Genomic DNA, 19,049 nt, shown 5'->3' on the forward strand with positions numbered 1-19,049 from the left:
TTTCCCAGAAACGTTCGCGCACCCCAATCCTGAGACTTCCCAGCACCCCGCACCCCCATCCTCTCCAGTCTGGAGGGAAGCTGAGGGGCTGAGCAGGCAGGTCTGGAAGAGTTTCCAACAGTGCTGTGCCGGGCTGGGCTCTGCCGTGCCCCCCGTCCTGTTCCAGGACGCTCTGCGCCTTGGGAGGGTGAGCCAGAGCCCACACCCGGGCGGCACGCCTGGCTGGATAGGGGTCCCAGCCCAGGGGGCGCGTCAGGACTCAGGGGACTGGCTTCTCTGGGACGACCCGCGAGCACATGGAGCGGGGCTCGGCACCTCCCAGCGCCTCTGGCCACGGGGACGCGGGAACGACCCACGGGCAGCGCCGTGGAGAGGCCGGGGGGTGTCGGGAAGCGCGCCCACACCTCGCCAGAGCACGTGGTGTAGACGCGGGGTTCTCAGTGAGTGCTGTTGCCCCAGCACGTTTGGTTGTCACCACAACGGGTGTCTTCCTGGCATCTCACGGGTGGAGGCCAGGCATGCAGCTACACGCCCTGCGGTGCACAGAGAATGGTCAGCCCGAGGTGGCAGCTGTGCCAGGCTGAGCACCTGGGCCGTGAGCAAGAGGCAGTGCGGTGGCAGGGTGGCCACAGGCCCGGGGAGGGTCGGCTGTGTGGCTGCAGGCCTGGAGGAGTGCCACCGGGTGTCGCACCAGAGGCAGACGCAGGAGCCAGGCTGGAAGAGAGGCTGCGGGACTGCCTGATGGAAAACGCGTTCCCGAACCTGAGAGCTCAGAGGTGGTGGACCCCCAGTAGCACGAGCACAGGAGAGGCGTGGCAGAGCTGAGCAAGCACGTGGAGAACCAAGGCGACACCGTTACATGCCTGTGAACCGCAAGACGCAGAGAACACAGCGGGTGCCCCGAGAATCAAGTCACTGAGGTGGGAGAAAGACGCGGTGTGATCAGAGTGGGCCTGAGGGGCAGGCGGGGCTGGAGGTTGGAGCCGGTCAGGAGGCGGCTGTGTCTGGACCCCATCCTCCAGCCCCGCGCCCGCCCCCGCCCGGGGCACAGTTAACCTGGCTGCGGGTTGCCGGTCTCTGCTTTCAGAAGCAAGCTCCCTGGGCTCGGTAAATACATACCTGTTGGATGAGTGAAATGTAAAATAGAGGTAATCTCTGCAAGTGTTCAGATAATTCCAGAACACTTCCCTGAAGTAAAGGGTGGATTGCACTGCGGGTTGAACGGACACGGAAGGGTGCGTGCTGAGACACAGCCTGGAGGGGCCGAACCCAAGGTGGAGAAGAGAGCCTGCAGCAGGAAGATCGCGACGGGTGTGCGGGGAGCCGACGGGTGTGCGGGGAGCCGGCCTCGTTCTCTCAGCGTCAGCATCACAGGCAGCCACTCTCCCCCCAGAAGCTCAGGTTGTGTGGACCTGCAAGCCCTCCTTGAAAAAAATGACCAACGCTTGAAATCCAGCGACCCAATAGACTCAAAGTGGAGTTGTGGGGACGGAGGTGCCCGGGCGTGGAGCTGCAAGGCTGAGGGCGGCGGGGCAGAGCCGGGAGGTCGGGGAGGGAGGGACGATGGGGCGCCCTCCAGGCCGGGACTGAGCTCTGGGCCCCGACTGGAGACAGAGTTGAAGCTCAGGGGGCAGCGGTCTCCTTGCCTCGCACCGTCCTCCGGTGTTCCCACCAGGAGAGGCTGTACGGGCAGGGTGGGCCGCCAGCTGGTAGGCCCCGCGGTAGAAACCGGCCGGCTTCTTTCAGCTGCAGTGTGTGGGCGCAGACGGCAGACGCCCAGGAGGCCGCGAGGCCTGGAGGTTGCCGCTGCCCGCTGCTCCTGGTGCATGCGGCGCGGGGCCAGAGAGAGGGACGGGTGTCTCCCCCTGCTCCCCAGAGGGTTTACATCCGAGAGAGGTTTTTACTGAAGTGATTTTTTTTTGGCATGGAATGGGGGGCAGTTTAGGGGTTTGTCATATCCGTTGGGAGTTATTTAGGAATAAAAAAGCTAAAAGGAGGTAAATGGTAATGACAGCCCCCAGACCCTGCTCTTCCCTCCACGGAACAGGAACCCCACTGCTTCTGTCAGCGCTTAGGGGGCGTGGACAGGTTCTTCTCAGGTGTATTTTGATGGCCTCCTCTGGAACGCTCCTCGGTGGGCCTGCCGCTTGCCTGGCTGCATGGCAGCGTTTGGCTGGGGTTCGGGAGGAGGAGGGGTAAACAGCGTTGGGACCACCTCTGTCCTCGGTCAGCACGAAAACCAGGACAGGAAACCTTCCAGACGCCCCTTGCCCGGCGTAGCTGCAGTTGTTCCCGGGCCTTCCCGTGTGCTCCCGCGCCCGCCCGGTGTGTAGCGGAGGAGATCTCTAGGTGGACACGCAGCTCCATGGCCGTGCAAGGCTCTCTGATACTCTCCCCTTTGGACTGTGTGTTATTAAGTGAGCTTAAAAAATACTGTAATTCAGTTAATCAGTCCTTGGAACGTTAGCTGTCAGCCTGCGTAGCTGAGGTCGTGCACGGCACTTGGGGATCGCTGCTTCGGCGAGGGGCAGGTTAACGGTGGCAGGACCCCTTCCCGTCCACCGTGTGCGGGGCGACGTCCGTGGAGGCGGCCCCTCGAGCGGACGGCTGTCTGTCACTGTGCAGGCGTGGTCCCCACCAAGACCCAGCGCGGGAGGTGGGCCTGAGCTTGTTGCGTGGAGAGCTTGAAGCGGCCTTGCCCTGAGTGTCCCTGCAGCCCCCGCACGGGTGCGCCTCTGCTCCCGTGGTGACTCGGGGGGTTGTCCGTGGGCTCTGGGCCGGGCCGCCGGCTGGGCGCAGGAGTGACTGCTGTCTGCCTTGCAGAGACGCCATGGACAGCGTGAAGCAGAGCGCCGCCCTGTGCCTGCTGCGCTTGTACAGGACGTCCCCCGACCTCGTCCCCATGGGCGACTGGACGTCCCGCGTGGTGCACCTCCTCAACGACCAGCATTTGGTAGGTGCCCCTGGGCCAGGCTGCCGCCCCTCCCGTGGAGCAGCCTCTTCCGGGCCAGCGCCGTGCGAGCAGCTGCCTGTGACTTCCAGATGCTTGGGGCGACGTCCACGACCCGTCCATCGGGCCCGGGAGCCCCTGCCCTGGGGACAGACAGGGTGGGCTAGACAGGGCCTCTGGCTCACCCGGTCCCCAGGCGCTGGGGGGTCTCCAGCTTGCCGGCTGCAGGGACGAACAAGGCATAGCCCAGCATCTTCTGGAAACACCGCGTCCACTGAGGGCTTCACAAGGCGTGCCTGTCTGCACCCTGCTTAAGGCTGTCAGAGGGCCGTCCTGTAGCCCCCGGGCTCTGGCATGCAGGCTGCCTAATGCACGTAGCTGGTGCGCGAGCCAGGCCCGAGCCCTCCCCGCGCCGCAGGCCAGGGCAGGGAGACGTGGAGCGATTCGGTGGCTGTGGTTGGCCGTGAGTCACGGGCCCTTGTCCACGCTGACACCGGGAGGCGGGGCCGAGTAGGAAATGACGCTGGACAGAGTGGCCTTGTCCTGCCGGAATCCCGTTGTACAAACGAGAGAATCGAGGTTCCACACAGAATTTCCTGCTGAGCTGATAGGTGTTAGCACGTTAGCTGGTTACTCCATTGTTTCCCAGAAGAGAAATCTCCCTTAAAGATTAAATGAAAAGTAAGCCATCGGCATATGTAGACTCAGAGACGAGAGCTGGTGGTTGGGCGGCTTGCCTGTTGGGCTGCCCGGCGAGCTGCCCCTCCGTCGTTTCCGACACTTACCAGGAACGTTCGAGTCTGCACAGGGCAGCCCTTCCTCGGAGGGGAGGGGGCGTCTGCAGGCCGTGCTGCGGGGCCGGGGGCCTCGGGCCGCAGCGTTCACATGCGGGCCGCGCGGGCCGGGCCATGCTCCATCTCTTCGGGTTCAGGCCCTGCCGTGGAGCCGGGAGGCCAGGCTGGAGGCCGTGGGGCGTTTTCCAGTTTTGCAGACGAGGAAACTGAGGCTCAGAGAGGTTGGATGGCTTCGCATAGGTCCGGGCTTGAACCCGGAGCCAACGGCAAGGCAGGGCCGTCCAGAGCCCAGGTGTGGCGGGGACGCGGCCCAGTGCTCTGAGCAGGCGTTATTGGGTACGGTTCGTGGCATTTTACCAGGAGTTGTCATCACTCCTGCCTTGTCGGGGGAGCTTTCTGCAGCCACACGCCGACAGGTGCCGAGGCCCAAGGCCAGCGACGTCCACACCGAGCGCTTTCCAGGGTGGCGGAGCCGTGTCTCGCCGGCCAGGAGGCTCTCCTCCTTTGACGCTTCTGTGCCCGGCTGTTTGGTTCGCTTTTGTATTTTCACGTACCCGGCTCTGTGGCCGGGTGCACCGCTTGGCGCCTTTGTGGTTCTAGGCCACAGGAGCCCAGCTTGCGTTGGGCGAGGTGGAGGGGTGTCTCAGCCAGCCCAGGGTGAGGCCGCGCCCGCCGGCCAGCTCTCCCTTCACCTCTGCTGCTCTCTGCACCTGCGCTCTGTCCTCCGCGGGGCCATGGCTTCTGTGTCACACACCTCCTGACTTTGCCACCAAAGGCGTGAGATTTGGCTTCTTTGGTCTCAAGGTCAGGAAACCCCAGGAAGAGTGTCACTCGCCCACCCAGAGGGAGCAAGCCCTTCCGAGAGCAGCGGAGGAGGCAGGAGGGCTGTGACGCGCGGAGCCCTGTGCCAGGCCTGGCCCGCCCTGAGTCCTGCTCGGCCAGAGCCGTGTCCCGAGCGGGGAGAGGAGGCGGCCCGGGTCGGGGGTGGGGGGCTGGGGGCCGGCAGAGCCACGGCTGCGTGGGCCCCCAGCCCTTTCCTCACACCGCCTTCCTGCAGAGACCCTCCGGGCGCGCAGGGAACGTGAGGAACTGCGCCTCGGGAGCCAGCCAGCCCCAACTGACTTCTGTCAGAGTGTTGCCTGATTCATCCCGCAGGTGAATCTTCCTGGGGAAGCAGGCTGTGTCCCAAACACTCAGAAGCCACGGTGAAAGAGACTCTGCCCTGCGGAAGCCGCGTGTTGCAAATGCCTGTTTGTTAAAGCTCTGTGTTTGGCCCTTATTGCCCACTGAGAAGCGGACAGTGAGGCCAGTTAGGTCCGTTTCTGTAGCGTTGCTTTCGTGCTTCCATCAGAACGACAGGAGAATAGCGTGGCGGCGGCCTCTGGTGAGGCCTGACCCCGCCTCGCTGCAGAAACTCTGCCGCCTTCTCCCTCCTGCTCAGGAGTGGGGGTGGGGGAGGGACTGGGGGGATTATGTGATGATTCGAGGGAGCTTTGTTGGCATCCTTACACCCGTTTTTGTCAATGGGTGTCATTCATTTTGTCTCTTCTTTCTTATATTTGCAAGAGACCTTCTCTCCTTAGCCAGTGTCTCCCTCCAGGAGACGTGAGTCACTGGGAGTAAATACTAGTGTCCCAGGACGTCGCTAGAGACTCCCCTGGGCTGCGTGGAAGGTCTCCGTGTGCTGAGGCCAGGGGCCGCGGGGCTCCGTGGGGAGGGTCGGGTCTCATCCGGGCCCGGTGGTGCTTCCAGGACAGAGGGCAGAGACACGGCTTGGACCACTCTTCAAAATGGGGAAGAATGGGCTTTTCAGTTGCCGTTTTACACGATCTCAGTTTTGGGTTGTAAAGATTCATGTGAGTCTGAACACGGTGTGCCCACCCGGAATGATCTAGATCGGGGCAGTGAGTGCAGAGGCAGGCGATGGGCGGGTGGAGACTGGGGCCCGGAGCCGCTGCCCCGCACTGGCCTTCACTGAGGCAGGGTCTGGGCTAGAGGGGTGCTGGATTTCCCGGTTTTCAGAGAGAAACTAGAACAAGAAAACAACCTATGTGTGCACCTCGCTTTCTAAGCACATTGAGAGCTGATCAGAGTGGGCCCGAGGTGGCCCTGGGCTGCCTCTGCCTTTGTTCCTCTGAGTTTAAAGTTCTGTTTAGAAAATGAGTTTAAAATGAGGGGGTGTCGTCAGGAGCTTTGGCGTCTAAATGTGTGTGTGTCTCCTCTCAGGGCGTGGTGACCGCCGCCGCCAGCCTCATCACCACCTTAGCACAGAAGAACCCGGAAGAGTTTAAAACCTCTGTCTCTCTGGCCGTCTCCAGGTTAAGCAGAGTAAGTCCGTCGAGGGGAACGGAACTCGGTGGGTTTTGGTCTTAGTTATTTTCTTTAATTAATATATGTACTTTTTGAAATGCAAGAGGTTTGGGTCAGTTTGTAAGTTCAGGGGTGGACGTGTCTTGGTTAATAGCTGATCGGCTTTTCTTTCGACCTTTTTGTCAGAAGTGCCCTGTTCGCGCGGCAGAGTGCACAGAGCGGGGCGGCTCAGCCCCTGGCCCCGCTACGGGGAGGGAGCGTCCTCAAACTGCATTCAGCTCTGCGCTTTAAATTTTGTGTGGCAAGATCACACAGCATATGTTGTTTTGTGATTGGCTTGCTTTGCCCGACACGTTAAGTTGGCGAATTGTTTCGCGTGCCGATGGCTGGTCCCTGCTGGTCCCTGCTGCCGTGCAGCGTCTGTGCCCCGCCCGCCTGTGCCTTGTCTTGTCCAGCACTTAGCCCTCCCCTGGAGGTGACTGTGAGGAGCCTGGCCCCGCCCAGCGCTGGGCGCCCTCTCGCGTTGTGATCTGGTCTGCGTTTTCCTGATTACCTACGAGCTGGGCAGCTTTGCACGTTTACTAGCTCTTGGAATACCTTCTTTTGTGAAGAGCCTGTCCAGTCTTTCACCCACTTTCCCATGGCGTTGTCTTTTTCGTTGTTTTATAGAAGTTCTTGTTTTTTTTTTTTTTTTTTTAATGAGGATCTTGAATCAGATGCGTATGTTTGATTGATTGATTGATTGATTGATTTTGGCTGTGTTGGGTCTTCGTTTCTGTGCGAGGGCTTTCTCCAGTTGTGGCAAGCGGGGGCCACTCTTCATCGCGATGCGCGGGCCTCTCTCGTTGCGGAGCACAGGCTCCAGACGCGCAGGCTCAGCAGTTGTGGCTCACGGGCCCAGCCGCTCTGCGGCATGTGGGATCTTCCCAGGCCAGGGCTCGAACCCGTGTCCCCTGCATTAGCAGGCAGATTCTCAACCACTGCGCCACCAGGGAAGCCCAAGTTCTTGTTTTATTTTGTTAATTTACCTTAATTTTGTATTTCTTTTTACATTTATATTTACTTATTTTTTTGGCCGCGCCACGTGGCGTGTGGGATCTTAGTTCCCGACCAGGGATCGACCCCGGGCCCCCTGCAGTGGGAGCGCTGGAAGTGAGGAGTCTTATACACTGGGCCGCCAGGGAAGTCCCCTTTATATATTTTAGATATGAGCACTTTGTTGGTTAGATGGGGTTGAACCAAACAGAATTGCCAACTTTTAACCATTATTGATCTACAAAAATGCCAGCTTCGTATGGTTCAGCCTACTCTGTGTTTAAAAATCTTGTCCTGCTCTGTAACTTGCCATTTCAGTCTCTTATGAAGTCTTCTATGATCAGAAATTCCACATTTTAATATAGTCAGACTTACTGATCCTTTCCTGTATGGTTAATGCCTTCGTGTCCTTAAATGTCTGAAGTTGTTCCCTGTTCTGAGGGCTTGCGTGCAGGTCGACGATCCACCTGGGACAGGTGTCTCTGTGTGGTGCTGCTTTCTCCCCGCAGACTCTGCGCTGCCCCTTGGTCCCACACCAGCAGCTGAGTCTGTGCTGCATTCCCTTGGTTTCTCTGTACATCTTTGCACCAGTGGTGTGACTTTCGGTTAATTTGATGCCTCGTGGGGCCAGTGTTCCCCCACTCAACAGAATCCTACTGGGGCTGCCTTTAACCTGTAGGTCAGTTTTGGGAGAATTCAAATCTATGTAGTATTGAGATTTTCAATCTATGACCATGGTATTTCTCTCCATTTACTTAATCTTTAATTTCTCTCAAAAATGTTTCAACTTCTCGAGTAGAGGTTCTTTTATTTTTTATTCGTCTTGTCTTTATATACTTTATTTAAAAAATGCTGTTCTCAATGATACCCTATAAATGTTATTATACAATAGCGTATGCTGGTTTGCACAGTTGGTTTTTGTTTATTGCTCTTGATGTTGGCAATTTTGCCAAACTCACCTATTAATTTTGGTAATTGATACGTGGATTGCTTTGGGTCTTCCTCCTATTCCATCATGTGGTCTGTGGACCATGACAGTTTTTTTCCTTTCCCAGTCCATATTTGTTTATACTTTCTGCTTTATGGCTCCAATCGGGACCTCCACTGCAGTGTTGAACATGAGAGATAATTGGTGTCTTGTTTCTACTCTCGAAGGGGGAAGGTCTACGATGTTTCACTGTTAAGTACGACGTAGGCTGGTTTTGTCAGTGTTCCCTCTCTTTGCCACATTAAGGAAATTCCTTTCTATATCTTTGCTAACATTTTTATCATTGATTAACTGGTGAAGCCATTTGAATTTAGGGTTTTCTTTGTGAGACAACTTCTAATTATGCATTCAATTCAAATTCAATTCTTGACATTTGCTAACTTGTGTAAATATTCAGACATATTGGCAGGAAGTTATTCTGTGTGTCGGCTTCATATTGAGGTCTCTCTTCTCCATTTTGATGCTGGATATTTGCCCTTTTCATTTTTTGCTTGATTAATCTCATCAAGTGTGTAAGAATTTCTTTTGACTTTGTTGGTCCTATTTTGATTTTTCTACCTTATTACTTTCTGCTTATATCTTTATTGTTTTCTCTACTTTCTTTGGGTTAATTTGCTAGTCTCTTTCCGAACCCTTGAGATGAATTATTCAATGCTTTTTTTTTTTTTAAAGATTTATTTTTTTATTGATTAATTGATTGATTGATTGATTGCTATGTTGGGTCTTCGTTTCTGTGCTAGGGCTTTCTCTAGTTGTGGCAAGCGGGGGCCACTCTTCATCACGGTGCGCGGGCCTCTCACTATCGCGGCCTCTCTTGTTGCGGAGCACAGGCTCCAGACACGCAGGCTCAGTAATTGTGGCTCACGGGCCCAGCCGCTCTGTGGCATGTGGGATCTTCCCAGACCAGGGCTCGAACCCGTGTCCCCTGCATTAGCAGGCAGATTCTCAACCACTGCGCCACCAGGGAAGCCCAATGCTTTTGTTTTTGTATTTGTTTCATTGTGTGCATTTAAAGCTGTAAGTTTGTCTCTAAGTGTGGCGTTAGCTGCATGAGACGTATTCGAAAGGCAGCCTTTGTTGGCCGGCTGTGTCCACGCGGTGGCGTGTCCTTCTTCCACTCGGCGCGCCCGCACCCGCTTCTGCTGGTCCTGTCAGTGCTTTACACGGCTTGGAGCTCACCCACTGCAGGAGTGGCCGTGTCTCAGGTCACTCATGACCTAGTGTCTCCACTGCGAGCTTTGTGACAGGAGCCGCTCCGAGCTCCCAGACGCGGGACGTGGGGAGGCGCCGGGCTGCGTGTTGGTGGGCGTGTGCTGCCTTAGGGACAGTCCCGTGTTCAGGAGGCTGAGGGGGTGTCTGTCCTGCCCAGACTGTGTGGGACAGGCGGGTGGCAGCGTGATGGGAGGCCGCTTGCTCTTGGGCCTGGGCAGCTCGCAGCGGGGCCTGTGCTCGGGGCGGTGTGGGTGCAGGGCCGGGACCGAAGGCCTCCCTTCTGTGTTTAATGCACTTTCCCAGTCCAGGCTCCGAGAACGCTGTACCGAGGGCGGGGTCGCTGTGGCGCTCTCGAGGGTCCGGTGCCCAGGGTTTGTGTCCCGCGGGGGAGGGGCATCATTGCGCACTGGCTCCTCCTGGGGCCTGGGCGGCTGTGCTCCTGCCCCTCAGACACAAGAGAGGTGCGCCGCACGCTCTCAGCACACCTGCCCACGGTGTCTCATCCCCTGTGCTGTTTTGCAGATCGTGACGTCGGCCTCCACAGACCTCCAGGATTACACGTACTATTTCGTCCCGGCTCCCTGGCTGTCAGTCAAACTTCTGAGGCTGCTGCAGTGCTACCCGCCCCCAGGTGACAGCGTGCAGCAGAGGCCTCTCCGCAGGGGTTTACTGCAGCGTGTTAGGGTTAGGTCTCTTGTTTGCTATCTTTAAAGTCCTCTCCGGTGCTGGCTCTTGTTCTCTGGATCTTTCTGTGATGCTGCCATGGCTCTTGGCTTTCCCCAGCAGCTGGTAGAGAAATCACAATTTTGGTACGGCTCGGGGTGATCTCTGTTTTTATGAGTAATTCTGGAAACTGTTTGAAACCTTACGTCCTAAGTTGTTAACAATCTGTGTAACCTTAAAGTACACATCACTGATATCGTTATGTTCGTGTTTTATTCTAAAACGTTACGTTTGACTAGTATGATAGGTATCTAGAAATAGAATTTCCTGGTTGAAGAATGCACAAGAGAATTTGTGTTCAATACTTCCAAATTGCCTCTACAAAGATGGTTTTATTGTTGTAACCTTTACATTTTAATCTTCATTTGTGTTTGTACAAGGTATGTCTTTGTTAAATTCCAGTAACTTTCCATTCTGAGTCTGTCTTATGCTAAAGCGTGAGCCGCACACCCTGCGGCAGAGCCCTCGCGTGGGAGCGGGAGCGGGACCCCACCGTTGCCTCCCCCTCCCGCCCGCCGGCCGCGCCCGTCTCCCCTGCGGCAGTAGTTCTCTCCGTGGAACTGACCTCTGCCTCCTTTATTCTGAGACCTGGGGCGACTCCGACCCCCGATGGGGGTGAATCTCATCACCCTCCTCCTCCTTTCAGGCCCCTGCCCCCCATCCCGGGGCGGCTTTGGGGGCCCTGCCCTCCGTCCGCTCAGGTGTGCAGGGCCTGCCCTCCCTGAGCAGCTGGTGGTTGGGTAGGTGCCTTAGATGTGCTGCAACAGTTTCTGGAGTTCTGGTATTTTTATTGGTTTCTTAGTCTTTTTTTGGTCCGTTATTTCTTTTCTTCTGGTTTGACTAGAACTTTAAAATTTTCTTTCTCACTTTATTGCTCTTCATAGTGTTTTCTCTGTTTCTATTGGTAATAGCAGGTAGAGGAAAAAACCTTTTGCTCCCCCTTCCCTCAGACTTTCATATCATGTGTTTTGTCCACGTCTCTGAGATTTTATTTTCCTTGACTTGTATAATCCATATTTCAGCAAAACCTTGCGTGTGTTATCTGTGTTAAAATGTGCGTGTAGTTACCCTGGCTGTCAAATCCTCTGATCTTAAGCAGCCACACGGTTTGAGTAGGGGTCCTCGCCCTTCCTTTTGGGGTTGTGAGATGAGGGGTACCAGTACGCAGGTGGGGCGGCCGTGCGGGCCGAGGGGAGCCGGGCCAACGTCTGTCTGTCTCGCCCAGAAGACCCTGCAGTGCGAGGCCGCCTCACCGAGTGCCTGGAGACGATTCTGAACAAGGCCCAGGAGCCGCCCAAGTCCAAGAAGGTGCAGCACTCCAACGCCAAGAACGCCGTGCTCTTCGAGGCCATCAGCCTCATCATCCACCACGACAGGTGGGCCCCGCGCCTGCCCCCCGCGCTGCCCTCCCCGGCGGCCTAAGGGCGCCGCGCTCTGAGCCGCCCCGCGCGCGCTCTGGCCTCAGAGCCTCCACGCCGTGAGCTTGACTGCCGTGGTCTCACTTCCCCCAGAGGGCTCCCCTGCTTCTCTTGGGCGTCCTGCCCGACCCGCTGCTCCCAGGGCCACCTGGGAATGCGGCGTGAGCACGTGCGCCCTGTAGGCTTTGTTGGTCCGAGGCTGTGGTGGGAACGTGTGGAGGTGGCACGGGGAGGGGAGGGGGAGGGGGAGGGAGGGGAGGGGGTGAGGGGTGCTCCTGCGGCCCCGCCTTCCTGCAGCGCTTCCGCCAGGTGCAGCTGCCTGAGCTCTGCGGTCCATGGGGCTGGGCACTGGTAACAAGACTCTCCCTCTCGGAGGGGCCTCCTTGTCCTTGTTGACTGTGTTCAGAGGGCAGAGTAAAGAGCGAGCAGAGACTTACGCCAAGTTTCATGTAGTCGGTACTTAAATAGCCAGTAACCTCTTTTATATCATCTCCGTCTGTGCGTCTGTCTCTTGGCGTCGCGGCTTTTGTCCGGCTGTCGGCCAAGCAGGTTCTCTGGCTGAGAGCCCACCCCTGGGTGAGGCTTGGTGAAAGCCAGGTCCCCCTGCTGCCCCCGCCCTGCCAGCTTGGCGTGGAGGCTCAGGGTCTCAGCTGCCCTCGACCCTCTGGAGTCAGGGGTTCTGCAGATGCACTCAGAAATGCTCTGGGGGACGCAAGGCGCGGGTCCTCGTGTGGGGCCAACCAGAGTGAGCGTCAGGCCTTGCGCCCCGGGAGGCCGTGGTGGCCGTGAACGTGGCACGGCCTAGGCTGATGGGGGACCCCTGCCCACCCACTCTTCCGTCCGCACAGCGAGCCAAACCTGCTGGTCCGCGCCTGTAACCAGCTGGGCCAGTTCCTGCAGCACCGGGAGACCAACCTGCGCTACCTGGCCCTGGAGAGCATGTGCGCGCTGGCCAGCTCCGAGTTCTCCCACGAGGCCGTGAAGACGCACATCGAGACGGTCATCAGCGCCCTGAAGGCAAGTGTGCCCTTCCGGGGGCTGCCTGGCCACGGGGGCGCCTTGTCCCTGTGTCACTCGTGCTGTCACTCATGAGCTACCGGTGGGGGGGTCCCGCGGTCTCTTGGGGCCGTGCTCTCAGGCCCCGGGCGATCTGGCCGGCTGTGTGCGTCCCCGGGCGGTTCTGGGTTCTGCCCGCGAGAGACCATGACCACACAGGGCATCTCCCGCTGGGCCAGGCACGTGAGCAGAGTCGCAATAAAAATTGGGATCAGTAGAAACTGTTCTTTTTGGTAGAAGGATGAAATATTTTGTCCATGTCTCTGAGAAAACTCACTCCTTGCAGAAGAATATTTGCTTTTTCCAGGGAATTGAAATTCCAGAGCTGGAAGAACCAAGCTGAGGTCTTCTGCTCTAATGAGGGTTGGTTCCTCAGGGTCAGACACAGCCACATCCACTGCGTTCCTATGTGTTAGAAAACTGAAGGCAGGTGGGGAAGCTATAGAACCCACTGTCTTGGTCCTGGGCTTACTGCTGAGAACACGTCTGACCCTGTTCCTTTGGGTTTACGTGTATTTAATAGACATTTTTGGTGTGTGTTTTGAACAAGAGGCCGTACAAAGGTTTGGAATTTCGCTTTCTGGTGTTTCGAATTCCTCCTGGGTGGTTTTGGCGTCTCTTTCAGTCACTGCCTGGATGAGAAAGACTTGCTCTTGCCGTGCCTGTGGCTGGGCCCACGGCAGCACCTCTCATGCTGTCCTGTGCTGGGGAGCAGCCGTGCTCTTGTTTCTGAGGGTCTGCGGTGGGGCTGGGAGCCAGCACGGGGACAGGCTCTCAGGCGACGCGGAAGGGGCCGGTCTGTGACCACACGGCGGGCGGCCTCTGACCCACCCCCTGGGGATGGAGCGGGGTCGTGATCTTGGCCGGTCCAGAGCCGCCTGGTCCGAGTGCCGGAGTGAGGGGGGCAGTGGGGTGGCAAGTGAGGGGCTCTCTGGGCCCTGGATTTGGGAGGTGAGTGGGGAGAGCTCCGAGTGAGCATTGGGACGGGGTCGGGGGTGTGTGCCTGAGCCGCCCGGCTCGGGACCATGGGAGGGTATGTGTCACAGCGGACTGCCACCGTCCCCTGCCCAGGCTCCTTTCATGTGGCTGTTGGCTCTGTGCTCGTTCCCCAGACGGAGCGGGACGTGAGCGTGCGGCAGCGGGCCGTGGACCTCCTCTACGCCATGTGCGACCGCAGCAACGCCCAGCAGATCGTGGCCGAGATGCTGAGCTACTTGGAGACGGCCGACTACTCTATCCGAGAAGAGATTGTGAGTTCTGGCGGCCTCTGTGTCGTCACCGGCACCGATGCTTGTGTGTCTCAGCTGAGGTACCTTCTTACAGCCTTTGTTGGGAGTCTCGTGCATACTGGATGGAAGAGTCCTTTGCTTTAGTTTTTTATCAGCGTTTTCAGTGGAGCCTTCCGGTCTTTCAGAATCACTTTGCAGAGGCCCTCCCCCTCCCCCTCCCCCCTCCCCCTCCTCCCCCTCCCCCTCCTCCCCCTCCCCCCTCCCCCTCCCCTCCCCCTCCTCCCCTCTCCCTCCTCCCCTCCTCCCTCCTCCCCCTCCTCCCTCCTCCCCCTCCTCCCCCTCCTCCCCTCCCCCTCCTCCCCCTCCCCCACTTCCCCCTCCCCCTCCCCCTCCCGTGCGGAGGTCCCGGGAGGCAGGTGCTCAGCACGGAGGGAGCAGGGCGTGCGTGGGGGGCGGGCACAGCGGGGACACAGGCCGGCGTGGCAGTGAGGGGCCCCCAGCGCCCAGCTTTGGGGCCAGCTCTGGGCTTGAAGGACTTGAAGCTGAGGGCGGTGACGAGGCGGGTGTCCTGGAACGACGCTCTGGGGTCGTTACGGAGGGTCGACTTGGAGGCCAGAGGGTGTGCAGAGCAGGTGGACGGGGCCTCTGGGGCGCGGTCAGGAGGTCATGCTGGGGAAGGTGGGCGTGAGGGCGGCAGCGCGGGGGGTCGGGCTCCAGGTCGGCGGCAGTGCTGCTCAGGGCAGGCTCAGTGCAGGAGGAGGCTGTACCCTGGGGAGGTGAGGGGTCTCCTTTCCACAGCCCGGAGCAGGGGCCCTGGGGAGCTGGTGAGAAGGGCTGTTGGAGCAGGAGGCCCAGCGAGCGCAGCAAGCGCTTTGCCAGCGGGGCTGCCTGGGCCGCGGGCCGGGTGGGCGGGGCTGGCGGGGCTCGCTGTGCCTCCTGCAGCTGTGCCCATCTCGCCTGTTCTCCCTCGACACGTCCTTCCACGTCTGCTCCTGGAACCTTAGACTTACGGGCGCCTTTGAGAGGTGGGGGTCGCTTTGGCGTGGGTTCAGGCCCTTCTGAGGCCCTCCCTGAGTGGCCGTGCCCTGCAGGTGCTGAAGGTCGCCATCCTGGCGGAGAAGTACGCCGTGGACTACACGTGGTACGTGGACACCATCCTGAACCTGATCCGCATCGCGGGCGACTACGTGAGCGAGGAGGTGTGGTACCGCGTCATCCAGATCGTCATCAACCGGGACGACGTGCAGGGCTACGCCGCCAAGACGGTGTTTGAGGTGTGGCCCCGCCCCGCCCCCGCCAGCCTTCCCGCAGGCCGGGCTCCGGCACTGCTCCTGCCTCCGCTGGAGTCTCAGTGCCCTCTCTCCCTGATTTCAGCACGGCGGCCCCGGGTGGGAGGCTCTCGGTCAGCGAGCGGCCTCCTGAGCAAGCTGCCCGGGCCGGGGCCTCGGGCTGGCCTCTGTGTGTCCGAGAGCAAGCGTGGGGCCGCCGCGGGGGGTTCGCGGTCTCCGTCGGCGAGGGCCGTGTGCCCCCACCCCTGCCCAGGGCCCAAGCGTCAGTTTTTGGGAGCAGCTCTCGTTCCAGGGGTGGGGTCGGCCGCGGCCCTGCCCGTGGGGCTCCCCTGCTGCTGATTCCTCTGCCGAAGTGGCCAGGAGGGAGGATGGGGCGGGGAGTGCATTCGGGAGGGGCTCAGCAGGCTCCCCGGGAAGGCAGCCTGAGCCCGCTCTCCTGGCTCGTCACGTGGCTCGGTGGCTTTCTCCGGAGGCCGAGCGCCACTGGTGCCTCCTCTGCCTGGGCACCAGGCTCACCGCGCGTGCTCTTCCGTAGGCGCTGCAGGCCCCAGCGTGCCACGAGAACCTGGTCAAAGTCGGTGGCTACATCCTCGGGGAGTTTGGGAACCTGATAGCAGGAGACCCGAGATCCAGGTGCGTCGCCCGGGGGCCGGGAGTCCCGCGTCCAGTGCCGGGCCTGTGCCCGCTGGTTCTCACCCGATGGCCTAGTAGAGGCCAGCTGATGTCCCGAGCTCCCCAGGACAGCCCGGAGCGAGGGCACGTCCACTCTGGTTGACTGTACGGAACACGGGGATTCTGGCGGGGAAAGGAGGCGTGGCCGATGGCCAGCGCTGTTCAGAGGGAAGCCTGGGCTCGGCCTGGAGCCGGAACGCGCAGGTTCTGGCGGAGCGTGGGCTCACCTCCCCGCGTCACTCCGCGCTCACTCCCCGTCCGGCGGGGACGCGTGGGGATCAGGCTCCGGCGGGGTGGGCCAGGCGGGGCGTGAGGCGTGGCGGTGACGCCGTGCCCCGTGTGCCCCCCCAGCCCCCTGACCCAGTTCCACCTGCTGCACTCCAAGTTCCACCTGTGCAGCGTCCCCACCAGGGCGCTCCTCCTGTCCACCTACATCAAGTTCGTGAACCTCTTCCCGGAGGTGAAGGGCACCATCCAGGACGTGCTGCGCAGTGACAGCCAGCTGAAGAACGCTGACGTGGAGCTGCAGCAGCGCGCCGTCGAGTACCTGCGGCTCAGCACCGTCGCCAGCACCGACATCCTGGTGCGCCACGCGGCTCTCTTCCCCCCGCCTCGCCTTGGCCGCCCTGTCTGGGGGCCGGGGGCCATGGGGCTTAGTGCTGCGCTCACCCAGGGCTCCTTTCCCCCCAGGCGACCGTCCTGGAGGAGATGCCTCCGTTTCCAGAACGTGAGTCTTCTATCCTGGCCAAGCTCAAGAAGAAGAAGGGCCCCAGCACGGTGACTGACCTGGAGGAGGCCAAGCGGGAGAGGAGCGCCGACGTCAATGGGGGCCCCGAGCCCGCCCCGTCCAGCACCAGCGCCGCGGTGGGTCGCCTCCTGAGGGCCGTACCCTGCGTGAGCTCCTGGGGCACCTGGTCCCCGAGATCCGTGACCCTGGACTGTTGTCGTTGGGGGGCGGGCTGACCCAGACACCTGTGTCTGTCGGATGGTTGTCTGGGGTCCGCGGTCAGCTCCCACGTCTCCCCTCGGCTTTGGATTTAGAAAACGTGGTCACCCGTCTCTTACACGACTGCCGTATAGTCCCGCGCCGCTCACTGGTTTCCAGTGGACCCACCTCCTGCTGTCCTCAGAGGTTTTTCACTAGTGAGCACATCAGAGCGCGCGTGCTGTTCGCGCACGATGCCCTGAGAACGTGTCCTTCGGCGTTCGTCGGGGAACGTGCCGTTTGGAGAGTTGGGTTTCCTCTCTCGGCTCGCTGGAGGGAGCCCGGGGCGCAGGTGCGTCAGCCCCGCTGGGCAGCAGCCCCCGCGGCCCTGCGCGCGGCTCCCGAGGACCTTGGGCTTTACGCTTGGCCCGTCGGGAGGCAGCCTGGAGAGCTGTGTCTCCCCTCCGGGACGCTGGTCCAGCGCCATGGACGGTGCTGCTTACACTGTCCGGCGGCCTCTGTGAGGGCGGCGCGTGCCTGCGTGCGGACGGCCCGGGGCCCGGGTGGTTTGCTCATCCAGAGTGTGAGTCCTGGTGCCCCTCGGGGGGCCGCTCGCCTGGCTCCACATCTCCCTGTGTGCCCCGGGGCCTCAGGCCCGCCGTGGGGCCTGTGCTCAGACCTGGCCTGGCCCTTGACTTGGGGCCCCGTCACAGTCAGGACCTCTGACCTGAGCCCTGATACTTTCTCTCCAGGGGCGCCCTTCGTGGCCCTGTGGATGTGAGTTCCCGTTTGTCCTCGCGGCTCAGGGAGCTGGGGCAGGGGGAAGGCCTTGACGGGGCTGGGGAGTTGAGGCAGAAGCAGCAGGACAGAAAAGAGGCTGGGGTCCCTCCTGGCTGGGATTCTCCTCCTGGTGTCTTCTTTCTCCTGTCTTCAAACTCAGAAGGGAGGCCCCACCTCAAAGTGGCATTGAGATGTCTGGATTTTACAAGAAAACCTGTGACGCCTTTTGCTTGTGTAATATCGGCCAGAATGCCTTTTATTTAGGCTCACAGGTCACGCCAGGAAGTGATTTTCTTTGTGGCCTTCCTGGGAGCTCAGCTCAGCTCTGGCTTCGGGGTGCTTGTCTGTGCGCCTTGAGGGTGGGTGTCTGGAGGCCGCCAGTCCTCCTGGGGCTTTGGGCTGGCGGAGGAGCCCGGAGCCGCCCTGCGCCCTGTGGTGTGCGGCGCTTCGAGCGAGTGTGACCTGTGCAGAGTGGGTGCCAGGCCGGCTCCTTGGGGAGGGTCTCCCCGAGTCCTGAGAAGAGGCGGGGGGTCCCAGTGCTGCAGGGTGGAGCCTGCACGTGGGGTCTGGGGAGGGAGCAGGCGTCCTAGCGGGGCCTCCCCAAGGAGCAGCCTTGCTTTTGTCTGTCCGTGTTTGACTTAACGGGACAGAAGTGTTTTCCTACTTTAAAAAGCATTTGCGCTGTTCTTCGGGAACCAGTGGAGACATTGTGCATTAGGTGGCAGAGGTGCAGTGACCCCGTCAGGCTGCGGGTTCTGTGGCCCAGGCAGAGGCCTTTCTCGCGTCACTCACAGGAGGCTCGGGGCCCCCCGGGAGCAGCTCCTAACCTTGGGTGGCCAGGCTCCCGAAGATGGCCTCGCTGGCGGGAGGCTGTTGTGAGGGGCTGTGTGTGCGGGAGTGTCGTCCCAGGTGCAGGGCCGAGAGCCCCCATGGCCGTTTCATCCAGACTCCCCGACGGCGCAGAAGCTTCTGATGAAGCTCGACAGCTCCTCTGGGGCCCCCTCCCCTTCTCCTGGGGAGCCTGGCCTGGCCTGTCTGCTCTACCCAGGAGCCCCTTGCACCCGGAGCCGCCCGCTTCCGGCCGCAGGGTGGGCCTGGCGCGCTGCCTGCCCTGGAGCCCCGGGAAGGAGGGCCCGGCACGCGGAGCGGAGCTCTCAGCCGGCTCAGGCCCACGTCCTCTCTGCGGGACGGGACACGTGTTCTGTGACTCCTCTTTTGTCTCAACGTGGAATCCGTACAGAAGATCATCTGCCTACATGTGTGATTTTGCTAGAAATTCAGTGCAGTGCTCTAAATATAAAAGGGAAATAAGTAGTTACTTATGCTAATATGATGATTCCCGCGTGTACGTCCTCAGCATGGCCTGAGGGCGGACTGGCCAGTGCCCAGGGTGGGTGCATCCACACTCCTGAGAAAGAAAGGGCGTTGGCCTCCTTTGGCTCTCAGCGTGGCCGCGTTCCTGGAAAGATGAGGGAGTGTGTCGTAAAGCCGAGCAAGATGTTCACTGCAGTGACGAAGAGCAGCTCTCGGATGTAGCCTCAGGTGACTGTAAGTGGATATTTGCCCTCAGGACGGTCCAGTGGGACATTTAAGCGTCATTCCAGATGAGTTCTCACAGGCCTGGTTCTTGCTGCGACACGATCCTCGTGGTCATCAGGACCCTGCACG

At 60.1% G+C, this 19,049-nt stretch overlaps 1 protein-coding gene across 4 annotated transcripts in view; it reads left to right on the plus strand.

Moving 5' to 3' along the window:
• Positions 1–19,049, plus strand: part of AP2A2 (adaptor related protein complex 2 subunit alpha 2) — a 65,297-nt gene that overhangs the window by 37,736 nt on the left and 8,512 nt on the right. For 2 of the 4 annotated variants that reach the window (XM_057552439.1, XM_007171170.2), the window contains exons 5-14: positions 2,824–2,953; positions 5,971–6,072; positions 9,812–9,920; positions 11,238–11,388; positions 12,279–12,447; positions 13,599–13,736; positions 14,807–14,989; positions 15,540–15,637; positions 16,028–16,259; positions 16,367–16,540. In XM_057552439.1, coding sequence (XP_057408422.1) covers positions 2,824–2,953; positions 5,971–6,072; positions 9,812–9,920; positions 11,238–11,388; positions 12,279–12,447; positions 13,599–13,736; positions 14,807–14,989; positions 15,540–15,637; positions 16,028–16,259; positions 16,367–16,540 — 1,486 coding nt within the window. The remainder of the gene's footprint in view (positions 1–2,823; positions 2,954–5,970; positions 6,073–9,811; positions 9,921–11,237; positions 11,389–12,278; positions 12,448–13,598; positions 13,737–14,806; positions 14,990–15,539; positions 15,638–16,027; positions 16,260–16,366; positions 16,541–19,049) is intronic. The other 2 variants (XM_057552440.1, XM_057552441.1) reach the window with 2 other exon arrangements.

This window comes from Balaenoptera acutorostrata, chromosome 9 (genome assembly GCF_949987535.1).
Source record: "Balaenoptera acutorostrata chromosome 9, mBalAcu1.1, whole genome shotgun sequence".
Lineage (NCBI taxonomy): Eukaryota > Metazoa > Chordata > Mammalia > Artiodactyla > Balaenopteridae > Balaenoptera > Balaenoptera acutorostrata.